Below are 22,935 nucleotides of genomic sequence, written 5' to 3' on the forward strand. Positions count from 1 at the left end.
GAGATAGGGAAGGAATTCTTTACTGTGAGGGTAGTGAGGCACTGGAACAGGTTGCCCAGAGAAGTTGTGGGAATCCCATCCCTGGAAGAGTTCAAGCCAGGCTAGATGGAGCTCTGAGCAACCTGGTCTAGTGCAAAGTGTCCCTGCCCATGGCAGGGGAGTTGGAACTAGATGATCTTTAAGGTCTCTTTCAACCCAAACCATTCTGGGGTTTTTTTCCTACTAGATGTAACTCATATACAGCTTGTGTTGTGTAAGCAAGTATAGTTATATTTAAATGGAGAAAAAGAAAAAAAATGTTCATTTGAAAGTCAAGGATGCTTCTACCCTGTTTTTAGTAGTAAAATTCATTTAAAACTGGAGAAAAACATTCATTGTGTCACAGATACTGTGAAAGTTAAACCCAACAGAGGGATGAGAGAAATCAATATGTGGTCAAAATACAGCTTTATTTTTTAATGTTGTGATTTGCTACTGCTCGTTAATAATAAAACACCTAAGGAAATAATTAAAAGGAAAAAACATTTGTTTGACCAATGGTGTTCTGTTCTAGGGCAAGACAGCCTTATGCCATGCAGTATTTTCTTCTGTCAGAATAGCACCTGGCCTTGACTTTTCTGGGTTCTGTCAGGTTACAGTGCTGAGTCTTCTTAAAAAAAAACCTCACTACTTTTCTTTTGAAATACAGAGAAGGAATTATTTTCTCTCTCTTTTGTCCTGCCATTCTAATTCATCACCTTTTGATTGCTTTTCTTGGTTGACCTTGGTGTAGGGAATTTGTTTTTCTTAAACATCACTATCTCATTTGATCTTATGTGTAATTTTTTTTCTTTGCATTCACTTATCCATAGCTGTTTTTTCACATAGTTCTGGCTGGCTGTTATTCATGTTACATAGAGGACAGAAAGACATTTACATATTTACAACAGTCATGTTATGAACAGATTGCAGGTTGAGCTTTTGAATGTCGAATACTGTGAAAATTTTCACTGCTTTGTTTTCATTATAGTTGAACAAAAAATCCTTGTTTCCCTGTAGTGTCTTCAACCTTTGCATTCCTATCTCAGACAATGAATTTTGACTTGTGTAGGTTAATTATATTTCATAACAGGGAGTGGAGGGGCACTGAAATCTCTGTGTTGGCTTCTGGTTTGTGTGTGTGTTTTCTTAATTAAAGCTAAAATGCTGTATTATCCAAAGCATAGCATAGAACATAGGTCATCATCATAGGGAAAAAAGGACAAAAGTTACATGCCTGTTTCTTGCCATATATATTTAATATATAAATATGATACAAACCCCATTAATATTTCATTGACAAATGGTTTAGGAATAAAAATACAATATTTATTTTTCCAAATGGTTCCTCATGGTATTACAAAAATATTTCTACCATTTTTTGCATCAAATTCCATTTCAGAAAATATTCTGAAGCTTGTAGTCACTTAAAAACTTGAGGGTAACAGATTGTTGCAAATAGTTTTGCAACTTCTAAACATTTCTGACATACTCATAAGTAAAGTTTTTACAAGTGGAAAGTGTGAACACCAACACAGTCATCTGTATCTTGTCAGCAGTGTTGAGATATATATTATGCTTTAGGTTCTGTTTTACTAAAAATTAAGTCTTTCTAATGGTTGCAACAGGTTTCTATACATATTATCTGTAGGTAGCAATACAGGAAGTGTTGAGTTCCTGTGCTAGGAAATGCAGAGGATTAATTGTTTCTTGACTTTAATGCTATCTCCTTTAATATGTTAATGGGAAAATAATAATGCTCCCCCCTCCATTTTTCTCTAGTGGACCAGATCTATCATCTAGCATCTCCTGCTTCTCCTCCAAATTACATGTATAATCCTATAAAAACATTAAAGACCAACACTATTGGGACATTAAACATGCTGGGTAAGTGGAATTTTTTTTCTTACTTAACTTGATTAGAATAATATAACCTGGACAGAGTTGCTGGGGAGAGGGGAGGATGGAGCAGATAAGTTGTACATTTTAAAAAGTTGTTTCTTTAAGAAAAATAAGGTTGGAGATATTTTTACTGTCTTTGTACTTTTCCTTTAAATATATCTACAGATAAACACTGATAACTTGGCTGTCAAAGCACAAGAACTTCATGCCTGTAACTTGGCTATGGAGTGTGCAGTAATTATAAAAGTCCCAGGAACAGTTAACAGCGTGTTATTTTATAGCAGGGTTTTGTTCACGACTGCACTTTTCACTTTGGTGACGGTGGAATGTTCCCATAGTTGCCATGAGTGACTGTTCCTTTCTGCCACAGCAAACGTTGAACTAGGTGGAACTGCACCCTCTTGTGCATGCCTTGGCTAGCAAATTCTGAAAGAATGTTTAATGTCTGGCTTCATGCTAGATAATTACAAGGCAATGTTTTCGACTTTGTCTGTTAGGTTTTATGCTGGGAATGGGTCTATGAAAAGAAGACCTCAAGCATTTGCTACTTTTTCCTTCCATCTTTGATCCATTTGATATATGCTGCAGCTTGATCTGTGTGTCAGTGATCCTAAGAGCTGTTATGAGTCAAAAAAACTCCTGGGCATTAGCTCAGCTGAGTTTCTCATCTGAGTGATACTCCAAAGTGTACAATTCAGAGAATTAAGTGATTTAGAAGCTATTGAGGTACCAGAATGGCGTAGGTGAATGGCATATACTTTGATTTGCCATGCCAACTTGGAGACCAGAAAGTCATTGAAATAGAGTGCAGGGATAATCTCAAGTGATGGGTAGGATCATCCAGGCAGTTTGAAGGGACATAATAGAAGAGAAATTATTGATTCTTGTCCTATAATATGTTATTCTCTATCAGTTTCTTTACATAGCTTATCTTAAGCTATGTAAAGAAATAATCAATAATAAACAATCATAATATAGTGTGTTATTTCAAGATCCTAATTTCCTAATTGGTTTATGCTTCCTTGACCTTTATTTAGGTTGTAATACATTAAGTTCTTGGATCTTGATTCATTGCAACTTTTAGTCCCAGAAGCAAACACATCACATGTGGGTGCTGCTCTGCTGTTTCTTAAGTTTTCTAGTTTGGGAATGTGAGCTATGGATGTGATTTACAGCTAGATCTGTCCAGTGAAATCAAATTCTCTTTAAAAACATGTAAAACAGGATCACACTGAACCAACTAATGTGACTGAAAGATTCTTGCCCTTGCTCTTAATTGTGTTTTTCTTTCTCGATTGCCCAAAATTTAGGGTTAGCTAAACGTGTTGGAGCACGGCTGCTACTGGCCTCTACCTCAGAGGTATATGGAGGTAAGAAGGATAAAACAACATTTAGAACTTTTTAGATATGACTGTATATAAGGGTATTTACAAATATTTTGGCAGATGTCGGAATGATAGATTTTCATCACTGTCTTAGCTTGCCTTTTTATCAGATGTACTTCTCACACTTCAAAATTGAATGCACTTCTAAGGAATTGTGTGAAATGTAAGATTCTTTTTAATGCATAGTTCAGAGAGAAGCTGTTGAATTGTATAACGCGAGTGATCTACTGAAAGTCACCTTTTTATAGATCTTCATTTAAGATGGTTTTCTTTCCCCATAGATCCTGAAGTTCACCCTCAGAATGAGGATTACTGGGGCCACGTGAATCCAATAGGTCCAAGAGCCTGCTATGACGAAGGAAAGCGGGTTGCAGAGACCATGTGCTATGCATACATGAAGCAGGTATTAAACTTGTATCAGATTCAGTGTTTTTTCTGTAATTAATGAAGGCTAGAGTATGGCAAGACTGTAATATGTGTATTTAGGAGTAGGCAGGCAATAGGGAATGTCTTGAGTAGGAACACATACTATAGCTGCAAAATTTGTTTTCTTTAGTGGGAAGGTTTTATTGCTCCCATCTGTTGCGTGTTTTCAAATGAGCAGTGCTCTTGAAGAAAATGTGCTTTAGTCTTCTTAATAGGTGTAATATGTCTTTCAGTATCATAAATAGTTTTTAGACAGATTAAACTGAAGCGACCTTACTGTGTTGAGAAGTGAATATGGCTGAATAGGGCCATTACTGATAAATGTGGAATATTTAATGAGCATAATCAAAATCAGAATATACAGGTAAAAATGAGGAAATTCTTTAAAAAGTACTTTCAACACTTTTAAACACTTTAGTGGTAAAAACATGTAGGTACAAACACAGACCTTAACGAAAGATATAAATACTTAGCCATTTGATGTGCTTTTTCAGACAAATACAGTAACATGAGGATAAAAATGCAGTTTAAAATTTGTGAAATGATACGTGCCAGTTTCCCTGGGTTTCATAATCAACAGATAGAAACTCATCATAAACTAACACAGCATTGACTCTTTACCTGTATATGAATCTTGCTTAATTGTGGTTCTGCAAAATCTCTGGGGGATATTCAAGTAGAAAATGTGGCACACTAAAGAAACTTGTATCAGTATTTCTTGTTGATTTGCAGCCTTAATATACAAAAGTATAAATCAAAAATAGTATTCTAAAATTAAAATTCTGTAGAATTTTAAACGTTTAAATTATAAAATACTAAGTACTTTTAAAAACCTTGAAAAGAGAATCAAGCTGTAGTGATAAGACTTTAGTGATGGTATTTTAGCACAGAGATTGTAGTGATTTTGTCTAATCTCCTCTACCAGACAGAGAAGGCAGAGGTTCCAGTCTCCTCTGTACTTTTTTAAATCATTTAAGGTCCAATATGGTGGTACTGCTCTTGTTCAGGATGACATCTTTGATATTTCACTGTAACAGAATATTCCTCGTCAGTCTGGAAATCCATTTGCAGTTGAAGAAGATTGCAGTTTTTATGAGAAATTCTTGTGCTATGGCGCACTGAATTTTTTACAGGTTTGTGGTACACACTGCAGTATTCTTTTAGAAGGGCAAGACTGGAGGTAATTTTGAAAATCATGGGCTGTATCTTAAAACCACAGGAAGAGTCATGATAGCATTTCATAAATTTTATGCAGGATTTACAACGGATAATAAAGATTTGTAAGGTGGAACTGCAGTGCCCACATGCATTAAGTAAAAACTCATGATGCAAATGAACTCTCTGTCCTAGGGGCAGCTCTGTGATATATTTCTTGTACTTTATTATGGGTTAGGGAAGTCTACCCAAGCTTGTCTCATGTTCAGATTTATTCTGAAACACTGTTGAGCTGGTGGGGGGGTGTTAATGTTTAGATGATAGGCTGTTACTGGTGGAGGAAATGACACCTTTTGCTAGTGGGAAGGTCTGATTTCCTCTGTGAAAGTAGGTATTGTACTTTTAAGAGGATTTTCAGTAGGAGTGACATAGCCCAAAACAGTAGAATTTGCAGGATTTCAGGCTAAAATATTTCCAACTTCAATAAAAAGAAGAAATGGGCAAACTAAATTTGCATTTTTGTCATGTCTTCCAAAGATGTCCATCATTACGCACATTGCTAGATACCTTAAATACCTAATAGTGTTTCCAAAAAAATATGAAGTACAACTAAACTTTTACTTTATACTTCCAGACAGCCAGTTTGAATCAGAGCAGTTCTTGAATCTACCCAAAGATGACTATTCACTGTTATCAGAGTTCCTCAGAGTTCCTCAGTAGCCTGTCCTGACCAAGACCTTTTTGGTGCACTCTTTTCTGCTGGCAATGTTCTTTTGTTCACTTCTTTTGACCCTATGAATAAAGCATTTCTTTACTGTTTACAACTGTTTCTCTCCTGTTTACAACTGCTGTCTTTAAACAAACCCGGAAGTATGTCGTTATCAAAGAGTCAGAGGGTAGTAGTAGCATTCAGGAATATTTAAGCATCTGATTGCAAGGAGAGGTGAGGAGTGAAATATTTGCTGCAGAAATGCAGCACTCACAAATTCAAAGCACATACACAAGTCCATCTTATCCACTGTGAGGCACTCGAGCATGTAGTTTAAGGGGATATTTACTGTAGGCTTCTGGGAGCAACTCTTCCTTCATAAATTCACATGGAAGCTTAGGTCAGCCTTGCTCCTTAGTGTGAGTGGAGGTGCTTGCTTCTGGAACTTTTCTCAAGTTTCCTTGCCCTGTTCTTCTGAGAACTGAGTTGCGACCTCTGATTCAAACTTCTGCAGAATTCCCTTCTCTTCATCTTTTTCAGTGCTTGCTAGCACTCCCTCCTGGAAAACCTTGTTCAGTTCACTCAACTGCCTTAACCAGATGGAAGCCATACTATTGAAACTCTCATAAAAAACAGGTTGTCAATCTATTTGCTTCCTTCATTCTGCACTCTTAGCTTTGTTACTCGCCGATCCTTCACTGTTCTTCTGAAGTGCTTTTTTGCATAAACTTTGTATACAGGTGTGTGACTTGGTATGGAAGAGATATGATTGCACAACTAGTGATTTTTCTCCTTTACAGAACTTCTGTTTTACTAGATAAGGTCATACCACCATTTGTCAAAATATTCAGTGTTTTCAGAATGCAACTAAGGTCTTCCTTGGATATATGTATTGCCCCTCTACTCCACTCTGGTGAGACCCCACCTGGAGTGCTGCATCCAGGAGTAACTTTGCTAGTGGGAATATTGTGGAAGTAGTCATTGTTACATGTTGTTAATACTCAGAGTGACTGGACATAGGTAAGAACATAGTATAAGTATTCACAGGCAATTAATACAAAAAGGAGGAGAGTTATTCAACATACTAAAAGGATCACTGCAAAGGAGATAGGTGTTCATCAAACGTCTAAAGGAAATATAGGACAATTTTTAAGTAATTGGCTCCAAAATCTCTTTGTCTGTGCAAGAGTTTCTTTTGAGAAGATAGAACGCAGTTTTAAAGGCACAAATGAAAATTCAACTGCATAGAAAATAGATTTTTCAAAGCAGTAGGCTGCAGAGAAAAGCTTTGCCAGGTGACACTATGAATAAAAAGATACTGATTTTAAAAGACAACATTACAGAGGAGTGAGGAGAATAAATAGAAGGGAGAAGAAATAATGGATTAATTGTGACTGAGTAAGTGCCTATAGAGAACGTGTTGTTTTTCTTTTCTACATCCTTTGCTAGTTTCCAGCCAATACTGGAAAACAAGGCTGCTACTATAGCTTGTGCAGAACAAGAGAGCCTTTTTTTGTCAGCATTGTTTAATGAGTTATTTTTATCTTGAATACTAGCGTCTAAGTGCCTTATTTTCTATACCTGTTATTAGTGGCAATATCTGGAAAGCCCACATGAAATACAATCCCTTCCTGAAGGAGTCAGTGTCCTATTTAAGATAGAGTGCTGGGTAAAACAAAAGAAGGAGCCACTCTATCACAGTATGTCTTTCCAGATACAGTGAAGGTTTGCAGAATGGCTCTGTAATATGCTGCTAGAAGTATATGTTTGAAGTGTTACACTGCTGTAGTTTTTTAGCTAACAGGAAATAAAGAGTATGTTCCCAACTTGGTGCATTTTGCATGGAAAAGGACTTCTGATCTTTTCAGGGTTTCAACAGCGCCAAGTGGATGTTGTGAGATTATGTTTTTTGGCTCTGTTGGGGATACAAGCTTGTTATGTGGCAAGGAGTGTAGCTTTTCCTGTGGCACAAGTTACCTCCCTGGTTACTGTTAGATTACAATTTAGTTGCAAGTGTAAACAACATTTGATAATGACAGACGAATCTTTACCTGCAGTTAAACAGAACTGAATGTTCTTTGGCCTTCTCGATGCTGGGAGGTGTTGGGCTTTAGCTATACTACTTGGTATTTCCACTTTCTCAACACCAGATAATAGCTGAGGTGTTAAATGTGCTTTTTGCCTCTCACTCTCACCTGTGAAAAGCTAATGCTATTGCTTTCACAAAGCATCTTTGAGGATTCATTTGTTTATGAATCACTTGGAGACCCAAGAGAGAAGATCACGTTTTCCTTCAAGTGTCACTTGTACATGAAGTTGAATCAGCACTTCAAAAAATTATTTCCTGTAACTGATACAAGGATGTCTTTTCCTGGGAGGTGGGAGGACCAGGTAATATGAAGAGGATGCTTAGGCTCGTGCTGAAGTTGGCATCTTCCTCCCTGACATGTGACTGTCAGTCTTTGGCATCTGTCTTCTTACAGGATACCATGTTGCTCTGAACACAGCAGTAGCCAAGTGCGTGTTGTAGCTCACAAGGCACAAACGTCCTTCTTGTAGGCTTTATCATGAACCACGGCTTGTCCAAATGAATGTGTCAGTAAACAGAAACTATCTAGAGAGAGATTACTTTCAGTGTTAAAATGCTGTATCTGGAAAGTTTCAAATTTCACATATTTGTTGCATTTTGCTTTGAAGATTTGCAAAATATTCTGTAGAAAAGACTTTGGAAATGATAGAAAAGTTTCTTGGTAAAAACCAAGCCATTTAAGAGACTTGGCTTGTAATGCATGCATTTACACAGCCTAATAAGAAGGATGCTAAGAAACATTGTGACTGTGGTTACAAAGACACTAATTTTATGTCCTTCTTAATGATGCTTATCTGACATATTCAACTTTTCTAATCTATGGAAATGCTACCTTGGTACTATATCTGGTGTTTGTGAGACTTCATATGTGCAAAAAAAAGTAGGTAAGGCCCAGGTGAACTAACTTGTTATTGGAAGGGTATTATTGAAAAATCTTCAAGTTCTTCTTGGAAGCAAATGCATGTGCTGAATTCTTGAGCTGTTCTGTCACTGATTTAGATTTGCGTTATAAATACGGAGAACTAGTAAAATTACCTTGCTGTATGCACTACCTTTTTCAGCAGGATTAGAAGTATTTCATGATTAGAAAACAATGCATGTTAAAGCTGAAAAAGGGATTCTTAAGAAAGTTTTTGGACAAGAAAGAGTTAATTTTCACTTTTAGGGAGAAAGACACATTTATTAAGGAAGTAAGAATTCTTTTTTCTTTGCCTACAGGAAGGAGTTGAAGTGAGGGTTGCCAGAATTTTCAATACCTTTGGTCCTCGAATGCATATGAATGATGGAAGAGTTGTCAGTAATTTTATCCTACAAGCTCTCCAGGGAGAACCACTAACAGTAAGTAATGACTCTTGCTGATAGGAAGAACCATTCATCTTTATATCCTGTCTGCATGTGCTGTGAACGAGGATAGATTTTAGAAAACACTGATAGATTTTAGAAAACCCCTCAAACATTTAGTCTTTCAGTGTACCAAATGTATAGAATTATGTATGTGACAATGTGCTCTGTTGATGGTGTTGACGTTCCTTTCCCAGAAAGAAACAAGGCTACCAGATGCAATCTGCACAAGCATTTTAGTCATCCTGAACTTGAATATTTATCTGTCTCACAACTCTTATATGGGGGCATGGCATGGCAAGGCTTACAGAATCCTGTTTTGGTACTTATTCCTCTAGAGGAACTTATTCTAAACCCTTTCTGGAAGCTAGGCATCTAAATGTCTTTTTGCAAGCTTGGAGTTCAGCCCAAATTTTCCATGTGTATTGTAATGTTAAAGGCCTTCAGGCTACATCACGTATTAGTAAATAAAACCATCCAAGGCTGGTTTTTGTTACCATTGACAAAATGTTGTGGCATGATCCACTTCTATACAGCTACATTTTCCTGCCAAAACAAGTTGCCACATCCAACTGCTGTGAATGGCTCTTGATTATGCTTAAGCAAAGTCACAACTCTGAGAGAGCCAGAGCTGGCACAGGCCAATACTCTGCCAAAGATGCTGCTGATAATTTAGCAGTACAGGCCCTGCCTGACCTGAAATAGGGAGAAGTAGTTTGGAATCTGAGATCAGTTATGAGTTTATGGAAACATTTACAGTTTATGTGGCATACAACAGAAATATCATACAAATATTTGTTACTATTGCTTAGGTTAGAAGAGTGAAGTGCCAGGAAATCATAGTCAATGGCTTCTGCCAAATAACTAAAGGTGTTGCTAAGTACCTCCACAGGGCAACTATCTTGAGATTAAGACAGCATTTGTTCTGTTGAAGATTATGAAATAGATCAGTCAGGAATTTCTCTAAGAAGGAGCAGACAATCCAAAAAGAAAAAGGATGAAAGTTTTGTGGCAACTCCAACTACTGTAATTCTTGTAGAACAAAATCTGAAACTGGGCAGAGCATTGAAGAGTATAGACCAGGGGAATAAGTCATACCCAAGCAAGATAAAGTTTGGTGTCCTGTGGTAGATCTCCCCTAACTTCAGTCTTTCTCAAATTATATGCCAAAGTATGGCTATCCCCTGCAAAACTTGGGTAGTAGATACTACCTTACCGACAGAGTGAAATCCAGAACTCTTTACAGAAGAAGGAAAATAAAGGAGTTCAAATTCTGTATGTTCTGCAAAACAGTGCACATCATCTGACTTAAGTACACTGAAACTTCTGAAAAATTGGTCTTGTCTGCAGGTCAGAATTTGCTTGCTGTTTTTTTCAGTGAGTGATAACTTAGGCAATTCGATACTGTTTTTAATCTCATCAGTAATGAATCTACTTTGTTGTTCCTAGCCATTTCTAAATTTCTGGTTTAGGCTTGTGGTTATTTCAGAGTAACAAGCATGTAGTAATGCTGTGTTCACCACTTCTCCTAAAGATTTGCTTTTTCTGCAGAGTTTTACTAGTTTTGTAGAAAGCACTGTCAGTGCTCAGTGTGTGGTAGCAATTGTGTGATACTGACTGTGACTTAATAGCCAGTGTTTACTAGGGCATATGACATTTAATCTGTCATATGTCAGCATTAAGACTGCAGATGCCAGGGCTTAGTCTTAGGTAGCTGAATAAACCAGTGAGCCCAGCTTGCCTAGTCCCTGATAGGAGTCTCTTCAGCTCTGTGTAGGCTAATTGCACAAATGTGGGGGTTCAATGCTTTCTTCCATTCAGAACATAAAATAAGGGCACTTAAATTCCTGCAGAAAGAGTTTAATTTTCTTACCCAGGCATCTCCCCAAACCTGCAAGACACTAAACAAATAGAAGCAGACAAGAGGATGGAGCTTCTTATTTTGACTGTTTTGATCCTTGTAGGGCCTTCTGGTATCAAAATATGAGTGTAACCATATGCTGGCTTGTCGGTGTCATATGTTCCCAAGATGGCTTCTTTGTGCATTAAAGTCTGAGCCTCTAAATGCTGTTTAGAAAATTTACCTTGCTTACACAGGATCAGAAGGTACTCCCATTTTTTAGGTTTGGTCCCCAGTGCATATAGGTGCCATTCTTGGACTCTCAAATTTTTTTTCATTCTTGCATAGTTTCTCAACTTTTATTGACAGTAGGACTGTAATTTTTATGAGAAGAACAGAGTAAGAACACTAACTGGAAGTTTTGTGAAGCCTTACTAAATATGAAACAGTTATCTTGCTTTGAAACATAAAATCCATGGGATATTTCAGAACATCAGTAAGAGAAGTCTGGAGTCAGTGCTTTTCTATGGGAGGGAATACTGAAAGCTTTATTTTTATTTTATTTTTATAGCCGCTATACTGTGTGAAGTTTAGCAAGAATGTACTTGTAATAGAGGTTAAATTAGAATATTTACCCAACATCACTGCTCTGTAGGCAATAAGTGGCTGATGTTGAAAATTAATATGAGAAAAGAACTAAGGAGAGAGTTGTTTAGCTGACCAGGTCAGATGAAATGAGTTATGAGCAATAAGTAGTGGCTGAGACCTAAAAAAATGTCACCCTTGTATCATCACAGAATTTGGCTGAAAGGAATACCAAGTGTGTTGACCTCTTTCGAAACTGAATGTGTTCAGTCTCTTAGTTCAAAGTAATTGTTCAAATGGAGCAAATAATCTCTTGAGAAAACTACTGTAAATTTGTAGAGTTATAGCCGATGCGAACATGACAATTGTTGCTTTATATTATTGTAAAGGAAGGATTTATTAGGAGAAATTGGGAGATATTAAGGGAGGTATTATTCCACCATATTGGAAGGTGGAAACTATATTGTATTTTCCAGCCACTGCCTGCAGGTGGGAAAGATAGCCACATGAATGACTTTGCAGAAATCACACACAAATTACTTAGTTCTTAAATTACTTTGTTCTGTAAAACTTATCCCACAAGCTAAAAGTAAACAAGCAGGAATAAATACGTAAAATCTGCTTCCTATTTATTTGGGAAACCATCATGCTGTCAGTGTAATCTCCTGGTGCATTCCTCTCAAAATCATTTATTGGTGAACTCTTAGATGCCTGATCTTTCTCATTACATTATGAATTCCTTCTGGCTCTGAGTCAGCCTCAGAGAGCACGAGGCTTACCAAGTGACCGATGGTGGCCTGTACACCAATTGTATTGTCCTTTCTGTCCTCTCAGAAAACAAGCATGCTTTCTATTCTGTCCTTCCAGAAAGCCTTTCTGTTGTAGCAGGTTGATGGTAGGATGTGTGCGTCACCAGTTAAAACTGAAATGTTTTTACCATTTAAATGTGCCCACTGGCAGCTTTCAGAATTTCAGTACTGCACACAGTTAAACTGTGAAAAAAAATAATGGTATCAAATGCCATTATGTATATGGCATTTAAGTATACTTTATTGTCCATTTGAACTTAAACAACTTGTTCCAAAGTACCAGCACATAACCTGAGAAAACTTTTTCTTTTTTTTCTCTCTTAAGGTTTTGATACAAATCTATGCAGGTGACTGTGGGAGTTACATACTTTATAGCCACATGACTTTTTTTTTGGCCTGATTGCTTTAAACACAGTGCTGTTTCTCTTGACAGATTTTTCAGAGACCACTGACATTTAGTGGTCTCTCTGAAGCTGGCTGTTGTTAACAAGTGAATCAAAATTGCTCATCATAACCACATCTTAGTAGTGTGAAGTTTGCTTTAAATATTTGATGCCCTTTTCTGGCTGAGTGCATGCTGAACCCTCTTTCAGTGTTCCAGGAGAGGACAAAGCATCACTCTGTCTTACACCCCTGAGAATATTTCCTTCATGCAGAGTTCTGATTAAAAAAATGCCTAAGGATATGTTTACTGTAGACAGATCCAAGAGGAAGATGACCTTGAAAGAACTGATACTTTGCCAAAGGCTCTGCAAGCACAATTTGTTATATTTCTGGAACACTGAGCTTGTGTCTCAGGTGTTTCTTCTTGGGACGTTTTTCTAGAATGGTAAGGAAAAGATAATTGAACTAGAGAGGACTTCTGTGTTTATGTAACTTTTCTATTTTCCATATGATTTTAGGTCTATGGACCTGGAACACAGACAAGAGCCTTCCAGTATGTCAGGTAAGCCTTGTTTGTACTGGCTGATAATTTACTGTACTTTATGGTTCTCAGAGGTTGGCCAGCTTTGTATGTGTTCATCTTAGTCAAAAAGATTATGTTCATTCTTAGACCAGCTTTACTTTCAGAAGAGAGACACAGAGATTTATAGAAGTATGAAAAAATAAAACATTAGTTGGTTTAGAACTTTTAATTGAGATATTAATGCATTCTTCCCTTCAAGACACAAGTAACAGATAGGCAAGTTTTAAATGCTGAGCAGTTTGTCACTCCTTGCATTTTAATGCAGTGCTGCCACCTTGTGTCTTTGGGACTGCTGTGGTTGATGTGCAAACTGTGCACACAAGAAGAAAAAAACTAAAAAGAAAATGAAAAAAAACAGACTGGGCTACTGGGTTGTTTTAATCATTCTCCACTTAGAAATATTCTTTTCCTCTGCTGAAATTAATAACAGTGATAATTGATGTTGCAGAAACCCCATCAGGACAAAGTAGCCTGATCATAAGTCATAGTGGAAGGGATCTGGGTTTCTGTGTCAGGACCAAACTTCTAAGTTTGTTGCTGATAATCCAAAATAACTTTGGGTTATTTTGCTAGAGGAAGGTAACACCAAAATACTGGGTTTTAACAAACTTGGTTTAAGAAGTTTGGTTTAAGAATTTCTGAAAATGAAAAGACAATTCAAACAACAGGCTGCAAAGCAGGTGGTGGTGTCATGTGCCTCTGAATTGCAACTTGCTCTACTCTGTTTGAAGTGTGTTGGAAGTCTGCCTCTAAATATGCTTGAGTACTGGAGGAAAGAGGAAACATTCATTTAGTAGTAACAAAGGCTTGAGTAAATGTGCACCCATTGCAGTAAATATGATTACTGCATTCCTCAGCTGTCTGATCTGCTTTACTGAAGTTCTGAGGAGGCAGCTCTCCTTTTTGACACTAATATTATTTATAGAGAAGTGGAAATTCTCTCAGTCTGTTCTTCCTTTTTTTTCAGTGATCTTGTCAATGGGTTGGTGGCATTGATGAACAGCAATGTCAGCAGTCCTGTCAATTTGGTGAGTATGAGAGCTCCACTCTGCTGTGTTACTGTGCAGTGGTCAAGATCACCTCCACTTTTTTCCTTTTCACTGATACTGATTTCTAGAAAAAATAAATGGAGCAAAAAAAGTCTTTCCATTATGAAGAATGTATTCTCCCATATATTCTATTTATAAATAAGATTAAGCCCCTAAATGTTGGGATCTTACAGTTCCAAGAACAACATAAACTTGCTGGAGTTTTTAATTTGTTTTAGCAAAAAGATTTATGTAATTAGAATACAAAGGAAGAAATTACTGCAAAATACAAGGAAATGATCAAAGAATGGTTTTAATAGAAAAAAGCACTGAAGGAATACTTGGATCTAAATAATTATAAACCACTTCGTACTAGCCTTGATTAGAGGAAAATGGAATAGTATTTTATGATATAGTTTTTTAATATTGATTAGCAAATTGCTTGGATTTTTGTTCTGTTCCATTTGTTGTCACCCTGCTCTCAGCAGTGGATATAAGAATAGAAAAAGGATGCATATGCCAGGTCATTTCTGTGTATGCCAACTTTTTCCCAAATCAGATATTTAGCTCTGCAAGGCAGTTGTTCACTAGATTTTCCTTTTCTACTGTGGCCGTGAGTTAATTTCTATGTTTCTATCCAGATGCTGATAGAAATTTTGTCTCTAGAAAACTCCATGTTTAAATCTATATGTATCTGAATGTTCAGCTTTAGGTGAAATGAGATGTAGTAAAGAAGAGTTTTGAAACAAGGAGAGCTAGGAATGGTGGGAAATGGGTCTGGTGAAGGTCAGCTAATGCTATAGCAGGAGGTTTTCAGTATTTTGTTCTGAAATGTTGATCAGGAGTTCACGTGCAAACTGGTTAAAAAAATGTTAAGAAAAGGAATATGGTATGGGAAAGCAAGTAGTCCTTATGCATTGATATGTAAGCTATGCAGAAGCAATTGTTTGCGGCTAAATTCGTTTGATTTCTTAACTTTGGCTGAAATGAGAATTTAGGATACTTCTTCATTATATCATCTGTCCTCAACTCAGCTCAGTCCTTGATGCAGAATCCAGCTGATAATGTGGTTGAGTGGGCTGCTGAGTGACCTATGCCTTTGCTGTGATTGAGGTGCATTTGCCCATTCCTTACTGACTGATTTTTTGAGGGCATCTTCATACATACACTGAATTACCAAGGCAAATACAATGGAGAGTAACTTTACTAATGTGTATGGAGCTTGTCAAAGTTACTTTTTTTTTCATCAAAGTAGGAATAAAGCTTAACAATTAGCTTTTTCAGAGTTTAACATGCCTCATCTAGAATCATCTCATGTCTAGCATGTTGTAAGGTGTTTAATTGTTACTGTAGTGAATATCTCTTCTGTTTGTAGGGAAATCCAGAAGAGCACACTATCCTAGAGTTTGCCCAGTTAATTAAAAAACTTGTTGGTGAGTATGATAAATAATTCTTAGTAAAGCTTACGAAGTACTTATTGTTGTTAGATGATTACTTCTTGATTAGTGTGTGTAACGTGGATAATCTAACTGGTCTTTGTATTTCTTAATAATTTTATTAAAGGCATTTATTGTATCCTGATCATATAATTAAATATAAATAAAATCCAGATCCTCTCAGTTGCATGTAAAATGTTGCATGAAGAGTCAAATGGATACATTTTCTGTGTGTCTGCAATCTATACCCATTAATTTGTATAATGTTTAGATAATTTTTTAGCTTTGTTTTGCCACGAAAAGTGAGATGTAAAGCCCATGAATGAAAAATGTCTTGCATAACACTTTAGCTGCAATAAGGATACTTCAGCAAGGTGGTTCTTCACAATTGTGCAGGCTTTGCTCCTTCAACTACCATTAAAAATCTCTTGCTGTGGCAACAGTCTTTCTCTGCGTTTCACTGATTTAACAGTGATTCTGACACACCTGCAAAGAAAACACTGTGGCTTCCTCTTCATTCTTGCTCTGATACCTGTAACAAATCAGAGCTCTCAGGAATGGAAGCAAATGGTTGTGCTTCATCTTCTAGGATGGCTTCCCAATGAGATGAAACATACTGCTGCCATTAGCCACAGGTTTTTAGTCTGTAGATTCCAGAAGTACTTCTGATAGATGTGAAGAAGTTGAGTTCAAACATACAGTACAGAAGCTGATGCATCTGGTGTTTCTAAGAGAGGACTGTTCCCTCCAGAAAACTTCTGCGAATCCACAGATCAAGGAAGGAAATTGAAAAATCACAGCACCAAACCTATCAAGTATATAGATTAATTATCACCTCCATTTGTCTGTTTCTTCCCAAACACCTTGATCTGTTCCAGTCCACCCAGAGAGGCAGTTTAGTTCTGCATCCATAAAATTCCACAGTAACATGGCATGTATAATATTTGCTAGATATGGTTAGAGAAATTGTTCTGTTTCCATGTATTGTCATGAGGAAAAGCCAGTGCTATGTTGGTTATTTAAATCAGATTGGAGAATATAGGCAAAGAGAAACTGAAGTTCTTTTGCAGTGCCAAAGTGCTGACAGAATCACAGAGTGGTTGAGGTTGGAAAGGACCTCTGAAGGCCATTTGGTCCAACCCTTCTGCTCAGGTAGGGCAGCCTACTGCAGTGGCCCAGGACCATGTCCAGATGGGTGGAGACTTCACATCCTCCCTGGGCAATCTGTGCCAGTTCTGGGTCACCCTCACAGGAAAATAGTGTTTCCTGATGTTCACAGAGAGCCTTCTGTTTCAGTTTGTGACCACTGCCTCTGGTCCTGTCACTGGACACCACTGAAAACAGCCTGTCTCCCTCTTCTTTACTGCCCCCCATCAGGTACCTGAACCTTCTCTTCTCCAGGCTGAGGGGCCCCAGCTCTTGCAGCCCCTCCCGATAGAAGCGGTGCTCCAGTCCCTTTCGCCATCTCTGTGGCCCTTTGTTGGACTCTGTCTATGTGTCTGTGTCTCTCTTGTACTGGGGAGCCAGAACTGGGCCCAGCTTTCCATATGGATCTCACCAGTGCTGAATAGTGGGAAAAATCATCTCCCTCTTGCTGACAGCACATTTCCTCCTGCAGCCCAGGGTACCATTTGTCTTCTTTGTGCCAAGCACACGTGACTGGCTCATACTCAGTTTTGTGTCCACCAGGACCCCCACGGCGTTTCCTTCCAAACTGGTTTCTGGCTAGTTGGCCCCCATCCTGTACTGGTGCCTGGGGTTGTACCTCCCAAGATTCAAAACTTTGCACTTGTTGTTGAACTTCATGAAGTTTCTGTCAGCCTTTTCTCTAGCCTCCTTTCTCGAGGTCTCTCTGGATGGCAGCACAGTACTTGGTGTATCAGTGTCAATCCAGTGTTGACCCCTGGGGTGCACCACTAGTTTACAATCTCTAACTGGACTTTGTGCCACTGATCACGACCCTCTGGGCCTGGCTGTGCAGACAGTTTTCAGTCCACTTGACTGTCTGCTCATCCAACCCTCAATGAGGATGTTATGGCAGTGTCAAAAGCCTCCCTGAAGTCAAGGTAGATGATATCCACTGCTCTGCCCTTTGCTACTGAAGCAGTCATTTCATCACGGGAGGTTATTAGACTGGTCAAGCATAACTTAATTTTTGTGAATCCATGCTGAAGTCTTTATGAAATGCTTTGTGAATCCATGTTGCTGTGGGACAGGTGGTTCACCCAGCTGTTGCATGCAGTGCAGCTGTGTCTGTGCAAAGCATTTCGGTGATAGAATCACGAAGCAGAAAGCTGCAGAAAGACCTACTGCTGAAATTGGTAGGCAAGATGTAAATGCAAAGCACAGTGAATTGCAAATGTTAATTCACAGTTTCTTGTTTAATAGGCAGTGGGAGTGAAATCCAGTTTCTCTCAGAAGCACAAGATGACCCTCAGAAACGAAAACCTGACATCAGAAAAGCCAAGTTACTGCTTGGCTGGGAGCCTGTGGTATGTACAGATGAATTACTGTTGCTGTGTGCAAAAGCACAGAGAGGCAGATGACGCTGAGGGAGAGCTACATGATAATGATACATTTCCCTTATCAGAATATCTGCCTAACACAATCTCCTGGACAGTTTTTTAGAAGACTGTCCCTCATCTGTTGCCCTAGCTCACGAGCTCACAATTCAGGAATTACTTGGTAAGATTGTATGGCCTGTGCCATCCAGAAGAGCAGATTAGCATTAGCATTTGTAATAGTCTTCAGTAGGAAAAAGAAACATTGTTGGGATACACATTTTAACTTTTTCACTTGTGTATTATGAAATGTTTACCTTTCTTTTATCCTTTGAAATACATGGTACATAGTTACCTATGTTACCAAACCCAGAGCTAGTGGGTTTGCTCTTGTTACTGCAGTCCTCATTCCTGTCACTGATGATAAGAGCTGGTTGGTTTGGGGAGGTAAGGTCTGCCTAATCCCCAGAAAAACTGTAACTTTCTTAACCAACTCCCCATTCTAGCTAGCACAGTGGTTTGTTTTGCAGACAAAAATCATTCCAGGATATGTGAACCTACATAGTAAATGTAAACCTTATGGAAAAAGGTGGATCCAGACTCTTCTGAAAGGATTCACAGAGACACACAATATTAATAGACCATGCCTGAAAGCACAAGGATGATGGCAAGGGTTGCAATCACAAAAAGTTTAAAACAGTTGACTTTTGTACTTCTGGCCTTCTGTGTTTGGCACAGCCAGTAACAAAACTTACTGCGAAGTAGCAGTGCAGTGTTGGTACAGCAAGGCAAGCAGCTTTTTGTGCTGCTGTTTATATCCTCCTGTATTGGGGATGGTATCAGCAAGCATGCCAGCATATGGCTCCAGAGAAAAGTGGAGTACTTGTATTTCTGTTGTTCCTGTCTCCATATTCTATGCCTATATTTAAACATCACAATTTGTAGAATTACAATTATTTGTATAGGATTTAAGAATATCAAATGAGATACTGGATGCCAGCTTGATACCATTCTGTGAAAGAGGATCTTTAATCCTTAAAAATACAAGGGGCTTAAATGCTATGTGTTTGTCTCTTTCAATGTATTAGGAATTAAAAGGAGAATTATGTATGTCTGTTTTGATACTAAACAGACCAATCATAAGTATGTGCGAGATCTAAAATTGTTGCGTTTTCGACTTACTATGTCAGAAAATATATCTGCTGTTTAAAAGCTCAGATTCATCAGCAGTGTGGAGATGTAACCAGTATGTGGTGCTGTTAATACTTACATTGGCTAAGAGACTCCCTGTCTGCCTTGTGACAGCTGTATTAAAAATACACTGTTGAGAAATGAGCTGATGTGAACTTAGAGATATATGATTCTCTCCTCCCTTTTGGGAACAGGTCCCATTGGAAGAAGGTTTGAATAAAGCAATTCATTACTTCCGTAAAGAACTTGAGTACCAGGCGAACAATCAGTATATTCCCAAACCAAAACCTGCAAGGATGAAAAAAGGAAGAACAAGACACAACTGAAGACTATTCGTTGGACAGGAAATTCCCTGCTTGACATTTGACGGATGTAATTTTTTTTTTTTTTTGAGAGAGACTTTGAAACAGGTATCATGAAGAACGAACTGGAATTTCATTCTGAAGCTTGCTTTAAAGAAGTGGATGTGCCTAAAAATAACAAACAAATATTCCCTTTCCCTGCAAATCTTGCCTTGCACTTTTTAAATCTGTCTTTTTATGTAAAATAGAGTAGAAGCATCTTTTAGTATCTTCAAGTTTTATATCTTGATGTGAGATCATTTTGTTGTGACTGTCCTTGACAGTTTTATTTACTGGTTTCTTTGTGAAGCTGATGATAAACACAAATGGGATGGAAAATGCCAATTTATTTATAAAATGGGTACTATAAAATATGAGATGTTCTACTATGCATATGAAAAAAGCTAATGGTATTGTCAGGTGAGAGACACTGACATCTGCATATAGAGGAGTTTAAAAGAATTCTTTATGAGAGCTTTATGTATTCTTGAGAGATTTTTTCAAAGGTTTAGTTTTAGTTGTACACTTGAATTTTAGATATTTTCATTGATTACCATGGATAAGGATATTTTGAATCACTACTGTGTTGTGCATACTCTGGGAATAAAGTTAATGTATTATTGGTTACAGTGGTTGAATATGCTATTTTAATAAAATATTGAAACTTCTATTTACTAGTTTCAAAGTTTCACTGTGGGCACATCTGTGGATTTATTGTGTATTAATTATAAAGTAACAGTCTGTAAATAATTCGCTCAAAGTTAGTCACTTTGGTCTTTCATTGCTTGTCTCTTAATAGATGTATTGTAAGGGCTGCAGGATGTCTGTTGAAATAGATTGGACAAAAACATCATGATTTATTCCACTTCAGGTAGTTGATAGTGATGCAGGAGTATAAGATTTTCTTTAAACCATGGAGTTCAACTTCAGCCTCCCTGAGGAAACACTGAGAAAGTGTTTCTATTTTAAGCAGTTACTGAATTGCCAGTAAATGCTTTCAACTTTGATAACATTGCCTGTCATCCTAACAAAAAAAAAAAAAGGCCAAGCAAAAAAATTCTGATTCCCCTTATTTTCAATAGTTCTCCTTTATTTTCATTATGTAATACTGAATATCTAGGAGGGGAGATTGGCAGAGAGTTTTTAAAAGGTGTCTTGGCTTAGTGCCACTCAAAATTGAAAATCCTAAATCTCATCAAGCAAAGTGACTTGACTTTATCTCATTAAAGCTTGATGGTTTTATTAACTTTTGAGTATCTTTAGGTTGGTGGTCAAAGTGGGAATTAACTTGTAGTGATGAGGTTATGCCCAGACCCAGAGAAGACTCTGAGAGCAGTGTGGCTTTAGGCCCCTTTGTCTGAGTGTGCCATCCACCAGAGCCTCATGGTGCTTTCAAGAATTGGAGGCCCATCCACTCTGTCTGGTAAAGTTCCCAGTGACTCCAGCAATGATGAGGCTGCTGTGTTCATTGGTGTGCCCTGCCTGGAGTGGGGCTGCAGGGATCCTTTTAAAACAAAAGGGGTTTTTCCTTGCTCACAAGCGCACGTTTTCGTCCATTGGAAATCTGCCATACAACTAAGATGGAGAGCCAGGGTGCATTTTCCTGTCTTGCCTCAGAGGTGGAATTTAGGTAGTATGCATTGCCTCCATCTTTTCACAGCTGAGCAGCTTGGGATGTGCTTTTTTGTTTGAAACCTTTTTCTTGATCTGGACGTTTATTCCATATTAAATTGCCTGCAAAGTACACCATGGTATGCGTGCTCCAGATGTGTCTAACCTGTCATTACTGATACACCCACAAAGCATAGCCTCTCATTATGCTCAAAGCCACAGCTGGATTTATGTGAAAGTAGTGCCCCCTTCTTTAATAGTTCTGTGGAGAGAACTGTTAATCAGTTCCCAGCATGGTGGGTTTAACTCTTAAACTCTAGATTATATTTGGGGGAAGATGTTTCACTCCTCATACAAATTGTGCCATTGGATGCCAAAGCATCTATGAAGAGGTAGGACACAAGGGTGCAGCCCTGGTTCAGCTTTTAGAGCAGTCATGTAGAGTAAGTGGGAGCTGTGGGTACCAGCTGTTTCTTTCAGGTCTGTTTTTCATTTAATCCAGTGACTTCAGTACAAAATATGTAAACTTGTACAGGCACAAGCATGCTTCTGGAGACTAGCACAAAATGCATTTCTAAAAAAAAATCCCCCGGGAAGTCTGAAGCTTTAGATACAACAGAGAAGGATTTAAAAGCTTTTTAGGTTACTTCACAGCTCCTTCATAAAAGGAGCAAATTCGAGAGAGGGCAAATGGCTGGTACCAGTACAACCCATCTGTGTGTGTGTCTCATGCTTCCCACTGGGCCTGAGTGACAAGACTGTGGTTTTCCTACTTTCCTTGTACTGTTCCTAGTTTTTGTTTCAGAAGTTCCAGGTTCAGCTCCTATATTCTTTCAACATACTATCCTCCAGAAACAGCAGCTGAGGCAGCTGTTGTCCTTAGGTTTTGAAGCCAGTGACTGGCCTTCTAGCTGATTTAAAAGGCACGAATCATTTTAGAACAGAGTCTGATGGTGCTTTGGACTGAAAGTCAGGGGTAATTTGAAGTTTTGTTGGTGCTCTCTGCTCCCATCTGGGGTTACATATCTAGCTAGAAGAAAGAGGCATCAAGTTTGCTGGGAAACACAGGTAAGAAACAGCTGCTGCCTCTCCAGAAGAACCATTTTTGATGGAGGGCAGTAAGAATATAACACTGAAAGCTTAGAAATACAGGACTTGGGAATAAATTAAGCTGAGATGTGGGTTTTTTCCCAAAAATTTGAGAATTGGAATTTTCTGCTGTCATCTGGTCAGGCACACAAAGTAGAACTAACATGACCAAACTGAGATGCCTATTTAGTCACAGTGATGTGTATGAATGGGCAGCTCAGCTGGTGTTAGATGGAAGTTCTCCACTCTCAGTAGGAAATACACAATGTGGCAGAGCGAACTGGCCAGCTTGGTGCTGGTGCATGAGATCAGCCTTCTAGAATGAGAGATGTGCAAGGCACCCACTGCTGTGGATTCCTTGAACCTCACAAGAAGGACCACTCTTGCTGCTGAAAGTTATTAAAGCATGAGATCCACAGTTGGATTTTATTTTTTTTTTTCAAGCATTATGTACCTCTTTATGTAAGCTGCTCAGGAGCATTGTCAGCCACATTGCTAGTCTACAGGCAAGC

General features: G+C 38.2%; 1 protein-coding gene across 4 annotated transcripts in view; it reads left to right on the forward strand.

The window, feature by feature from the left end:
• Nucleotides 1–20,393, forward strand: part of UXS1 (UDP-glucuronate decarboxylase 1) — a 55,726-nt gene extending 35,333 nt beyond the window's left edge. For all 4 annotated transcript variants that reach the window (XM_051772768.1, XM_051772771.1, XM_051772769.1 and 1 more), the window contains 9 exons: nt 1,801–1,905; nt 3,231–3,290; nt 3,587–3,708; nt 8,903–9,022; nt 13,162–13,205; nt 14,194–14,254; nt 15,630–15,687; nt 18,079–18,182; nt 19,577–20,393. In XM_051772768.1, the coding sequence (XP_051628728.1) occupies nt 1,801–1,905; nt 3,231–3,290; nt 3,587–3,708; nt 8,903–9,022; nt 13,162–13,205; nt 14,194–14,254; nt 15,630–15,687; nt 18,079–18,182; nt 19,577–19,708 (806 nt within the window). In that variant the 3' untranslated portion in view covers nt 19,709–20,393. The remainder of the gene's footprint in view (nt 1–1,800; nt 1,906–3,230; nt 3,291–3,586; nt 3,709–8,902; nt 9,023–13,161; nt 13,206–14,193; nt 14,255–15,629; nt 15,688–18,078; nt 18,183–19,576) is intronic.
• The last annotated feature ends 2,542 nt before the right edge of the window (nt 20,394–22,935 follow it).

Source organism: Manacus candei, unplaced genomic scaffold, assembly GCF_025592945.1.
Source record: "Manacus candei isolate 608988 ecotype Guabito, Panama unplaced genomic scaffold, ASM2559294v1 h1tg000159l, whole genome shotgun sequence".
NCBI lineage: Eukaryota > Metazoa > Chordata > Aves > Passeriformes > Pipridae > Manacus > Manacus candei.